Raw genomic sequence first — 13,654 nt, 5'->3', positions numbered from 1 at the left:
AATCTACAAACAGGGCTTCCCTGGTGGCGCGGTGGTTGGGAGTCCGCCTGCCGATGCAGGGGACACGGGTTCGTGCCCCAGTCTGGGAGGATCCCACATGCTGCGGAGTGGCTAGGCCCGTGAGCCATGGCCGCTAGGCCTGCGCGTCCGGAGCCTGTGCTCTGCAACAGGAAAGGCCACGGCAGTGAGAGGCCCGCGTACCGCAAAAAAAAAAAAAAAAGTCTACAAACAATAAGTGCTGGAGAGGGTGCGGAGAAAAGGTTAACCCTCTTGCACTGTTGGTGGGAATGTAAATTGATATAGCCACTATGGGGCCACTATGGAGAACAGTGTGGAGGTTCCTTAAACTACTAAAAGTAGAACTACCATATGACCCAGCAATGGGTCATACACCCTGAGAAAACCATAATTCAAAAAGAGTCATGTACCACAATGTTCACTGCAGCACTATTTACAATAGCCAGGACCTGGAAGTAACCTAAGTGTCCATCAACAGATGAATGGACAAAGAAGATGGGGCATATATATACAATGGAATATTACTCAGCCATAAAAAGAGATGAAACTGAGTTATTTGTAGTGAGGTGGATGGACCTAGAGTCTGTCATACAGAATGAAGTAAGTCAGAAAGAGAAAAACAAATACCGTATGCTAACACATATATATGGAATGTAAAATAATAATAATAATAATGGTTCTGATGAACCTATGGGCAGGACAGGAATAAAGACATGGACATAGGGAATGGACTTGAGGACACGGAGAGGGGGAAGCTTAAGTTGGGACGAAGTGAGAGTAGCACTGACAAATGTAAAATAGATAGCTAGTGGGAAGTAGCTGCATAGCACAGGGAGATCAGCTCGGTGCTTTGCGACCACCTAGAATGGTGGGATAAGGAGGGTGGGAGGGAGATGCAAGAGGGAGGGGATATAGGGATATACGTATGTATATAGCTGATTCACTTCGTTATACGGCAGAAACTAACACAACACTGTAAAGCTGTTATACTCCAATAAAGACGTTAAAAAATAAATAAGGTTTTAAAAGTTAAAAAAAAAAGGACACTCAGGCTGAGGGAACAGCATGTACTAAATCAAAGAGATAAGAAAGCGCTTAGAGAAGTATGCAATGTACAAATCGGGAATGGAGGTGGTGATAATGACAGGGGAAAAAACTATACAAGTAGTTAGGGGCCAGGTCACAGGTACCTTGCATGTTATGCTAAGCTTGAACTTTATCCTGTAGTTAATGGAGAGTCACTGAAAGGCTTTAGGCTATTGTAAAAAAAATCCATGCTATAAGTACCAAAGCACTGAACTAAGGCTATAGAAATGGAAAGGCAAGGTTAGATTCAATTGATGGTGAGAAAGTGAAACTGATAGAACTTGGTGACTGGATAGATGTAGGAGGCAAAAGAAAAGGAAAAATCAAGGGTGCCTTCTATGTTTCCGGATTGGGAAACTAAGTTGATTATGGAGCCTCAACCAAGTAGAGAATAAGATAAGAAAAGCAAATTTGGGAGTGAAAGATGAGTTGTGTGTATGCTGAATTTGAAGTACCCATGTAACATTGAAATGCAACAGTCTAGTAGGCAAATAAGCTTGGAAAAAGGGCTTAAGATACATACACACAGGCACAGACACAAAGATATGAGAAAGAAAAAAGAGGAAAAAAGACAGTGAGAGGATGAGAATACAGGTGGTAGCTAAAATTGTGAGGGTAGATGTGACTACATAAGAAAGGAATCTAAACTAAAAAGAGAACCAAGGTCAGAATACTGGGAAACACCAACATAAAAGGTGAATTTAGGGGACAGGAATGTCAGAGGTGGAGTTGTATCAAATGAGGTAGAGATTAGGTAAGACAGGGATTTCAGTATCCAATGGATTTGGCAATTTGAAGACTGGTGGTAACCCTCACCAAAGAAATTCCAATAAAATGGAGACTCAAAGATAGTAATGAGTTATAGCAGCGAAAGATATAAAGAGGAGGAAGAAAGAAGTGGAAATAGCTAAGACTCTCAAGAATCTCCGCTGAGAAGGGAATGCCTTCACTTCCTGCATCAGAACCACTTTATCTAAAACTAATATCCCTGTGCTTTATATCCATTCTCTTCCTGATTAGAAATTTCATTCTATTTATTCCTATTTTTTTCTATTACCTTTGGCTTCATTCTCTACTTGTTTCTTCTCATCAGACGTTGAACATGCTCAAGTTTTCCCACCTTAAAACAGCGCTTCCTGTCCCTCACACCCTCTGGCTCTCACCCACCTCATAACTAAAGTTCTTGAAAAAGTTCTCTTCTCATGACTTCTCTTCTAACTCCCACTCATTCCTCAACCTTCCTCTCTCTCTCATCTGGCTTCTGTCCCTACACTTCACTGAAACTGCTCTTTGCCAAAGTCGTCAATGATCTCCTTATTGTGAAATCAAATGGATGCTTTTCAGGCCTGCATCTTACCTGACCACTTAGTGCCATTTGACATTATTGAGCATGTTCTCCCCCTTGAAATGCTCTTTCCTGTTAGCTTCCTTTCTGTCACACTCTTCCTAGTTCTCTCCATCTATCTTTCTGGCAGTAGAACTAGACTTATTGGTGTGCACTGCTAGTTGGGTCACCTTGGACAAGTTACTTAACTTTCTCCTTGCTTCAGTTTTCTCATCTGTAAAATGAGGATAACCACAGTATCTACCTACTTCATAAAGTTACTGTGAAGATTCAATGTTTAGTACTTAGAACAGTGCCTGGGATAAAGTATGTACTTATTAAATGCTAACTACTGATATTATCAAATACTCTATGGCTGTCATACCTCTTATCTTCTTTGGGGTTTCTTTTTCCTCTGCCTTTTCCTAAAACACAGTGTTTCCTCACGGTTCTATGCAGATTCTTACCTTACTTTACACTCTCAGCCCTGGGTGATCTCATTCAATAACGGCAGAGGGTCTGTATGGTCCACAGACCCCAGAGCATCCCTGAGATACTCTCTGGGGGCTCATAAAGTCAAAACTATTTTCGTAATGATATTAAGACATTTGCCTTTGTTATGGTGTTGATATTTACAATGATGATGCAAAAAAAGCAATGGTGGGTAAACTTATGGAAGCTGAGCACAAATCAGGGCAGCGGCACCAAACTGCAGTAGTAGTTATTGTATTCTTTCTTGCTATAGCCTCTTACTTAACAACAACAACAAAGCCAGTTTCACTAAAGAATGTTCTTGGTGAAGCAATACAAATGATTAATTTTATTAAATGCCAACCCTTGAGTACATTTCTAAAAAGTATTCTGTGATAAAATGGGCAGTACACATAAAGTACTTTTATTGCATACCAAAGGATACGGTGGTCTCAAAGAAATGCACTTGTTTGACTGATTGAGTTGTATGCTAAACTAAAATCACTTTTTACAAAGAACACCATTTTTACCCCAAAGAATGACTGACAGACAAACTACGGTTATTCAGGAACTGGGTATTTCAGAGACATTTTCTTAAAAATGAATGAAATAAGCCTGTCACTTCAAAAAACAATCTTGCCATTGATAAAATTCAAGCTTTCAAGTGAAAATTAGAAGTTTAGAGACCATATATCTGCCTTTAAGCTTGACAATGTCCCAATACTTCAAGGTTTTTCTGATGAGATTGTTACACTGAGATTACTATGATTTTTTAATACTGTATAATGAAATGTATTGACATTTAGGATATCTGTATAACTTAGTGAACCAGTATTTTTCAAGTGACCAATACATGATGTCCATTCAAAGTGTAAGACACCAGTGGATTTTAACATGAATGGAAAGCTCATTGATATGGTTTCAGATTCTAACCAACCTTTAAGAAACTACTCCTTGTGTTTTGGTGTAGTAGCAAAGATAAAATACTTCCCCCTTCCAATAACATATCTGTGTAAAGCCATCTTTTATTTATATACTTCAACCAAAACAACATATCAGAAGGGATTGAATGTAGACGCCTGCGAGGAGAGTCCAGCTATCTTCTACTAAGATATTAAAGAGATATGCAAAAATATAAAATCAATGTTTTTCTCTAAATATTTTTTTGTTTAGAAAATTATCTTTCAAAAATATGTTATTTATGTTAACATGTAATAGGCTTTTTTTTTTTTTAATTTATTTTCGGCTACTTGGGTCTTTGTTGCTGCGCACGGGCTTTCTCCAGTTGCAGCGAGTGGCGGCTACTCTTCCTTGCGGTGCGCGGGCTTCTCATTGCGGTGGTTTTTCTTGTTGCGGAGCACCGGCTCTAGGCACGTGGGCTTCAGTAGTTGTGGCGCATGGGCTTAGTTGCTCCGCAGCATGTGGGATCTTCCTGGACCAGGGATCAAACCCGTGTCTCCTGCATTGGCAGGCAGATTCTTAACCACTGCGCCACCAAGGAAGTCCTATTTTTGTTATTTTTAATGAAATAATAAATATATTTCTTAAATGTCTCGATTTCAATTTCAAATATGAAAAAATTGAGAGGTATACGTAACCTACATCTACGAAAACTCCTTGGGATCCTCAATAATTTTTAAGAGTAAAAAAAAGAAAAATGCTGAGAACAAAAGATTTAAGAATTACTAAGTTATACTATTTATTCACTTATGTGCTGTTGATTCCCAACCATATATTATTTTGTATATTCCCTATACATATGCATGCACATCAGTGTGTTTTTTCTGAGTAAATTCTTAAGAGGACAGAATTTGCTATGTACAAGCAAATGTGTTATACACATTTGTTGTACACATATGTGCCTGTTGTGTACGAGGTACTACACTTCTCAAGGACACCTATACCACCAAATCCAACATTTCTTGCATGGTCGGTGTGCAAGTAATCTTTGCAGGTTTTTTTAAGGACTATTTTTTTTTAATTGGCCAATTTGCTCTTAAAACAAAGCAGAAACAAACTAAAAAGAAGAGAACCTTTATGCTATCCTAAGCCATGACAAGGCATACACTGTGGATTTATACCAGACTATTCTTCACTCCTTCTCCCATTTCCATCAAAGTTATCTTCACTTAGACCTATAAGAGGGCCTTAAAGAATTAAGATGACTAATAACTGTGCAATCTGATGAACCTACTTGGTACTGTGATGAGAAAGAAGGATCAGCATTCTGCTTACACCTTACCTTATTATGAGAGAAGTAAGTCGTGAGATAATAAGAATTACTTAGAGTATATAAGTATATTAAAATGCTTCACAGACACAAACTAATTTAAGACTAACTTGTAGTTTTATTATACAGTAGTTAATGAATACTTTACTTGCTATAGAGCAGCAAGTAGCAGCAGTTCTCCAAGTATGGCTGGAGAACAGCTGGAGGTCCCTAAGATTCTCGTTGTTAAAGAACTCCTCTAACTACCTACACACATTTCTTTCATTAAACATATTTATTTTTTAAATGGGTGAGTAATTATACTACTTAATGCATTTGCTTAAAGTAGGAACATAAATGCATGCATGTTGAATAAGAGGTGGATTAGAGAAAAAGGTTAACAAAAAGCTCTTTCTTAAGAAGTTTTTACCATCCTTCATAATTCAAGAAACAAGTGTTTGTTACTGGGACATTAAGCCTGTATTTCAGTTAATAACTGTTAAAAAGAACCGAATCCACCTCTTCCAAATTCCCATGACTTAACCTTGTGCATGCATTCATTACACTCTATTTTAACCACTGGTTTTCTTGCTCTCTTCCTGCAGGTAGACACCATGACTTACTTTTTTACCCTTGGCACTCAGTTTGATATCTGGCATATACTAAGCTCCCAATAAATAATTGTTGAAAAATGAACAGATGAACAAATGGGTAAAAACTTAATTCTCAACTAAAAGGTAAAGCGTTTCAAGGAAATGTGGCCACCTGTCCTCCTGGGTCATCAGATAACCTACCAGCTACATGTAGGAGGTCAATGATTTCCAGAGAATCAGTAGAAATTCAAGTTAACTAACTTCAGTCTATAACTGGAGATTTCCCCAAGAAGTATTAAAACACAACCACAACAATCTGATTTAGTTTGAGACCCTTTGTGCCTATAATTGAGACTTCTTACAAATGCTGACACTATCCCAGAACTAAGGACTACAAGATATATACCCTTTTTAAGAAACTCCATAGTTTTGAGAAGAATACAATAGTTTGATTATTCTCATTGCCTTATCAGGGCTGTGTAGCACCTCATGTACAATGAACTACTTGACAAACTTGTTTACACATCATTAACTACTCGACTGAGGAAATATATGCAGAAGAAAAAAACTCCAGAGCAATACTTGGCTAGAGGGCACTGTTAATCGACAGTTACTCAAAATAGACTATAACTAGTCATTTAAATCATTCAGAAAATGATTAACATTTTAAAAATCCCATTATTACTATAATTTTTTAGAAAGCCCCACTGTTTAAAACCTGGTCCAATATACTCAGAACTAATCACCTTCTGGTGCTTAAAAACAAGATCAGGGACTTCACTGGTGGTCCAGTGGTAAAGAATCCGCCTTCCAATGCAGGGAACGCGGGTTCGATCCTGGTCGGGGAACTAAGATCCCACATGCTACGGGGCAACTAAGCCAGCGCGCCACAACTACTGAGCCTGCGTGCTTCAACTAGAGAGCCGGCATGCCACAAACTACAGAGCCCATGTGCTCTGGAGCCTGCGCACCACAACGAGAGAGAGAAAACCCACACACTACAACTAGAGAGAAGCCCGTGCACCGCAATGAAAGATCCCGCAGGCCGCAACTAAGACTGATGCAGCCAAAAATAAATAAATAAATAAATATTTTTAAAAAACACAAATAAAAAATAAATCAAATGTGAATCTACGGGCTTCCCTGGTGGCGCAGTGGTTGAGAGTCTGCCTGCTAATGCAGGGGACACGGGTTCGAGCCCTGGTCTGGGAGGATCCCACATGCCGCGGAGCAACTAGGCCCATGAGCCACAACTACTGAGCCTGCGCATCTGGAGCCTGTGCTCCATAACAAAAGAGGCCGCAATAGTGAGAGGCCCACGCACCGCGATGAAGAGTGGCCCCCGCTTGCCACAACTAGAGAAAGCCCTCGCACAGAAAGGAAGACACAACACAGCAAAAATAAATAAATAGTTAAAAAAAATGTGAATCTACATTAAAATTCTCTTCTTGGTTATTAATACTTATTTGAATCACTATCATCAGCACTGCTCAATAGAAATAATGTGAGCCACATATGTAATTTTAAATTTTCTGATAGGCGCTTTAAAAAAAGTAAAAAAGAAACAGGTGAAATTAATTTTGATAATATACTTTGTTTAACCCGATATATCCAAAATATTATCATGTCAATATGTAATCAATGTTAAAAATTGAGATAGTTTACATTTTTTTCCCCTGCATTAAGTCTTGAAAATCGGGTGTGTATTTTACACTTAGAACACATCTCAGTGCTGACCAGTCACAGTTGAAATCCCCAAAAGCTAGTAGCTACTGTGCTAGCTAGTGGCTCCTATACTGGAAACCACAGTACTAGATAATTCAGAGAGAATTCTTCATATCTAGGAAAACTGCCTTTGCATCTAGGAAAATGAGTTTCAGATTTTTTTTTTAGTTAGAAGTGACTATGGTTAACTCCTTTTGCAGCAACACCTCAATTAACTTCCCCAAAGATAAAGTAGGAGTGGATTCAACCACAAAGAGCCCAAAACTCAGTGAATTCTTTAGAAAGCAGCTTTATCTGCCTAAAACTACCTCTGGTGAGGAAGCCAAAACAGGTACATCTCCCCCTCCCCACTCTATAAGGAAGGTACAGAGTTCACTTGATGCCTCCTCTTCTCCCCATTAATTTCTTCTTTACCCAGCTAGGAGACCCTAGTTTTCTGAATCAGGAAGGGGCTAAAGCAAAAATATCTGACATGTTTCTTTTCTGTGACAAATATATTGTCTCCAGGGGTAAGCCAGGAACCTGACCTCAGTCACAACAGTATTCAGGGTTGTCTGCAGAGCATCAACACCCACTGCACAGAAAGGGCTAGGGAAATTTTTCCAGGAGAGAGGAGGGACACATAAGGCTTCTGATCATCTGGAGCTTATTAAGAGGTGGGTTCTTAGATAAGGGCAGAGCCATGTGACCATCTTTTTCAATCTCACTCTGCTGGATCTGCAAACCTGACTTAATTCTGTGATTTACAATTCAGTAAGGCCCAACAGAATACCTTTAGGGATGTAGTGGAATGGGCAATCTCCCTTACAACCTAGTCAGCAGCTATGTCCATTCCTCCCAACACCTCTCTCCAGTCTGGAGGACCTACTAATACTGGGTCACAATGTTGTGACATGACATGGACCTAGAAGGAAGGCAGCAGGTCTGTCAGGAAGAGGAAAAAGGTTCTTCTTCCTCCACTTGGCAGAAGTGGGGAAGAACAGGAAATAAAAAAAGAAAAAAAAGGCAGCAAGCAGCAGAGTTAGCAAGGTTTACAAGAGGAAGATGAAATGAGTGGTTAAGAAATGTGCACAAAAAAGTGAGTCACTGCTCTTGTTTCTAGTTATAAGATAGGCCAGTAAGTGAGTCTGTTAGTCCCCTGTGCCAGAGAATGGTATTGAGAAAGTTCCTTAGACATGCCAGTGAGGTTGCCTTGGAAGTAACAGGAGAGAAGAGGGGACTGGAATAATGAATGAGCAGTAAGGAGAGCTCTAATCTATCTCCTGTATAATTCACCAAACAATTTTCTCCTGGCAACATAAAGCTCCTATTGCAATACCATATTCAAAATAAATGAGCCTATGTAGCTCTGATGATATCAATATTAAGTCTCAAGCTTATACTTGATCCCAAGGAATAAGTGCTCAGGGACTAGATATTAAATTTCAAACAATTTTATCTTTAAGATCCAATTTAAGTAAGACACGGCACACCTAGCTTGGACTATTCATTCTCTCAGGTCTCAATCATCAATGTAATATTAAAAGAAGTTTTAAAGAACAGGTGGAAGAGTTTCTTATCTCTCTTTTGATAGGGTATAGGGTAGCATGAGTGTGTGCATGGGGGGTGGGGAAAAAGAAACTGCAGAAAGGTGCACAACATGCAAATATTGTGTGGTGAAATTTAACAGAAACAAAGGAATTATAGTTTTGTCTCTCTCAGTCTAGCCAAACATCTATTTCATGTTGAAGATCTAGATTCCAGTTACTCCTCTGGGCATCTGAATAGATGAGGGTGGACCCTTCTCAAACATTCAATCAGAATTTACTGACCACATGCCACATCGAAGGTATTTTGCAAGGTGCAGGCCACCAGAATGCAACTACTTAGCAGAGGCCCACAAAGGAAAAGCCTCTATTCTTGGGTAGGTAATAATCTCCTATCTGCAGTTCTTTAGCGAAATAGCTAGATACATTAATATATGGTCAGGTGGCTTTTCAAATCGTCCCTATCAGATGAGGCTACAGCTCTCCAGGGAATGTGGGAACTTAAAGAATAAAATGGGGACTTCCCTCGTGGCACAGTGGTTAAGAATCCGCCTGCCAATGCAGGGGACACGGGTTTGAGCCCCGGCCCAGGAAGCTCCCACATGCCGCGGAGCAACTAAGCCCGTGCACCGCAACTACTGAGCCTGCACTCTAGAGCCCTCGAGTCACAATTACTGAGCCCACGTGCCACAACTACCGAAGCCCGCACGCCTAGAGCCCGTGCTCCGCAACGAGAAGCCACCGCATTGAGAAGTCCGTGCACCCCAACCAAGAGTAGCCCCCGCTCGCCGCAACTAGAGGAAGCCTGCACGCAACAAGGAAGACCGAACGCAGCCATAAATAAATAAAAATATAAAATATTAATAATAAAATAAACAAATGCTTGGTGTGGTTGATAAGAAAGAGAAAGTAAGGATAAACTGTAAACTCTATATTTTTTCTTTAGGATATTCTTAAAACAACACAGAGATAATTTATCAAAGGGTATAGTGTAAGACATTAATATATGCAGAACAATTTGAAGGAAAAAATGCAAATTTCAGGTCAAACACATTATATTAAATAACCAAGAATAAGATGTACATGGATTTCTTCTCCAAATCCTAGAATAGTAGCAACGGCAGGTTAAATCTTAACTCTTGAAAGGGGGTTTTAAGGAATATGAAAAGTGGCCACACCATACAGTGGAAAGAGAATGGGGCTGGGGAAAACACTCTGGATCTTGGTTCTACCTCCTCCCCCAGGTGAGTGTGCAGCCTCTGAAAAGCTGCAAAATGTTTCTAAGCCTTAGTTTACTATTTATATAAATGGAGGTTGGAGTTCTAGCTCTTACAGTTCATGATTATTATATGAATCACTTTTTAGAAACTAAGTAGTTAGGATTTGAGAAAGGAGAAAATGTAGGAAAGAGAATAAATGAACCAATATTTCTGATATCTTTTTCTATACTCTAAAAGTGACTTCTATTACCTTTATGGAAGTCCAGCACAGTAAGAGAAGAACTGGTAATCCAGCTGTTATTTCTATTGCTAACTAAAGTCGTAGGTCTTAAAGAGAAACAAAGTAGCAAGACTGCTTCTAGGCTTAAACTTTCCTAAGGTCAAAAATGACATGAACAAGGTACATGTCCTTACTAGCCAAGGAATACCATGCTAGAATGCTTTCACATCAGTATTCCCATCCATCCCTTCTCCCCTGACACTGGAGCACCACAGAAACATTCAGATAGAATTCCCACAGGTAAAAAGGATCTTTTCCAGTGGCTGTGCCAGGGGATATGTCCGTCTTCACAGTCACCTGGGAGTACTCCTGGGAAATATGAAGATATATGCAAGCTTATATAAAATGAGTGTTTAGAAGCAACAAGCTAGTTCCTCTTACCACTAACTTGGGGAAATTTCCATATTAGTATATATTTATATGAAAAGCAGAGAATCTTTTCCTAAGACAATGAACTTTTTTTTTCTCTCCTGAATTGTGTATTTTCCTTTTCAGTCATTATACTGTCTTTCTCTATGTTTTTTTTGCTCTCATATACAGATGCGAAGGTGGAGAGTACCTGGACCTAGGTTACTCCTAAGAGGGACAAGCAGTTTGTGCCTCCACCCCAGGAATACTTAATACAACGACTATACTTAAACTTCTGGCACAGCACTTTGACGACAATACATAAACACTGTTAAATAATGGATGAATGGTGGGAAACATATATATTTTGAAAGATTTTTGTGTCAGAAATAGTAGGCAAATCAAAGAAGTAATCCAAAACAGATAATATTAGATTTTCAGACAGTAACAAAGTAGTCTATCTGCAATACAGTCCCATCCTCGAAAGGGCATTCCTGCTCTATAGGCCAAAGGAACAAAAGATGTCAAAGTGCCATCCTCGTTACCTGAGACCTATGCAGAAAGAAGTCACCTTTCCCGGGCTGTGAGTAGACTCGATCAAGATCACTCACAGCTATAAGTCCACATTGTAACATCACCACAGCAAGTCCTCAATGGATATCTTTATCTTCGACAGCAGACAGGAGCCGCTCACTCAATGAAAAGTGAAAACACTTTTTGTCAAGAACACATGGTCACTTAGAAGCTGGCTCAATACAGCTGTTGTCTCATACGCCCTAAGGCTCTCCATCCTTTCAACATGACCACTCCTCCTTCCATTTCAGGCCTCCAAGGCCTGTTCTGCAACTAATTTGACACCTTTCCATACTCTGGAAGCCTCAGGCTCCACCACACCCTATCCCTACCAGATTTCTACTCTCTTACGGGCTCTGGCAGAATTTTATTGAAACACACACACGCGCGCGCGCGCGCGCGTCCATGCGGTGTGACGAACCAAGGCTTAGGGCCTAACTAATCCTGTGCCCCTCAACTATCTGGAACTAAAGTGCCCTCACAAATCTTATCTTCCCATGAACCCATTTCTTCGGCTTGGAACGTCTGGCTCTTGAGCCGACCCTTCAGTTTCCATGATCCCAACTAGTCCTGGTTCTGGCAGCCCTTTCTTGTTTCCCGCCTCGGGTTCTCGGTCGCAGCTCGCAGTTTCTTGGTCTGCAGAATCCTTGGAGGTTGGGGAGAGGCCCATGAGACACCCACCCCGGGCTCTCAAATTGAATGGGTTCAGTGTCCCCTTCGACTCTCACTCTTTCAATGTCCAAGCCCCAAACTCGCCCCTCGGAGCATCCCGCGCGCGGCCCAGGGCTCTCCCAGCCTCCTGCTTCCGGGCTTTCCCTGCAGCTCGTCTTCCGGTCCTCGACCTCCGCCTCTCCCCCCGGGCCGGTTTCACCAGCCCGCGCCCACAGCCCTTCGCGCCCCTCGCCCGCGGGCTCTCACCGCTCGAAGAGCAGCCTCACGGAGAACACGCCCGCCGCCAGCGGGAACACCGAGAGGATGTGCCGGGCCCGCGGGTAGCCGTAGCCGTCGCCTGGCCCCTCGAGGTCGGCCCAGCTCACGTTCTGGGGCAGCCAGAAGCGCTCGCTCCACAGCCAGCCCCACAGCAGGCCCAGGGCTCCCGCCACCGCTGTCGCCATCTTACGCCCACCCCGCGGCCACCGCCGCCACAGCTTCAGCTGCCGCCACGGCCAACAGAACCCGCGGGGAGGCGGCCCCGGGGCGGGGCCGGACCGGCGGCCGCCCCCTTCCGGCCCCTTCTTGTCCCCGTCACGTCTCAGTCCGCCTTCTCTGAGGGGCCCAGCTTCTTCACCGCCCATCCCGCCTCCCCGCCCACCTCCCTCACCGCAGCCTCTCCGGCCGCCTCTCCTCGGGACTCCGCCTCCCGATCCCGGCCACGCCCCTCCTTTTCCCGCCCCGCCTCCACCCAGCCCTGGTCCCGCCCCGCACAAGCACTCAACGCTCATGCCGCCCCTTTTTGCTACCGGTTTCGGCGAAGATTTTCCTCCTCCCTCACTCTCCCGTCCAGCTACGGCTACACCCCTTATTTCAGGCATAGCTCCCTTATGGGGACATTCTTCTCAGTCCAGCCAGCTTAAGCTGTTCCTGCTCCCTGGAAGGCCATACCTCTCTCGCGCTCTCTCTCCCCCCTCCCTCACAGCCCCCATCTCTCACTAGGGTTTATCGCCATCTCAGCTGGTCCCGCCTACTAGCAGCGTTCTTTTTGCTCCCCACCCTTTTTCTCTCTTCGTGCCCCTCCGTGATCTCAACCCCCTGTCCTTGTATATCCCTCAAAATTGACTTTTAAAAATCCTTTTATTCTTCTCATGGGGAAAGGAAATGGAAGATATCCAAAGGAAAATATTAAAGGAAAAAGAAAAGTAGATGATGGCCAATGTTTAATGAGGTTTACTATATGCCAGGTACTGCCCCGAACATTTTACACACATTATTTAACTTCCTCATTCTGTGAAGTAGGTATTTACTATTTTATGGATGAGTTAACTGAGGTCCAGAGAGCAGCTTGCCCGAGGCTATATAAACAAGTGGTAGAGCTGAGCTTCTGAACTAGAAAGTCTTTAGATTCCAGAGCCCTGAGGCTTTATCCTATAAAACTCGTTAACTTTAGATGTCCGCATTGAACATTGAACTCTTTTGTGGATCTACATAAACAGGGAGGGGAGCCATAGACAAGAAACCTTCAAAACATTGAATTCTAAATTGTCCCTCAACCGCTGGAGAACGCTGAACCCTGGGTGCCAACCGTTCAAACCTGGCTACAAGGTTAATTACCACAGGCTACCTA

The 13,654-nt window shown here is 42.2% G+C and overlaps 1 protein-coding gene across 4 annotated transcripts in view; it reads right to left on the bottom strand.

Moving 5' to 3' along the window:
- CERS5 (ceramide synthase 5) overlaps positions 1 to 12,628 on the bottom strand; it is a 35,371-nt gene extending 22,743 nt beyond the window's left edge. Inside the window, exons 1-2 of one of the 4 annotated variants that reach the window (XM_079938001.1) lie at positions 12,292 to 12,387; positions 11,346 to 11,493 (exon numbers count right to left, since the gene is read on the bottom strand). Coding sequence is in view for 2 of the 4 variants with exons in the window: in XM_079938003.1 (XP_079794129.1) it covers positions 12,292 to 12,488 (197 nt within the window). In the remaining 2 variants the exon portion in view is untranslated. Of the gene's footprint in view, positions 1 to 11,345; positions 11,494 to 12,291 lie in introns of all 4 variants that reach the window. The other 3 variants (XM_079938003.1, XM_079937999.1, XM_079938000.1) reach the window with 3 other exon arrangements.
- Between the last annotated feature and the right edge of the window lie 1,026 nt (positions 12,629 to 13,654).

Source organism: Stenella coeruleoalba, assembly GCF_951394435.1.
Source record: "Stenella coeruleoalba genome assembly, chromosome: 11".
NCBI lineage: Eukaryota > Metazoa > Chordata > Mammalia > Artiodactyla > Delphinidae > Stenella > Stenella coeruleoalba.
This window is presented reverse-complemented; position numbering and strand designations above follow the sequence as displayed.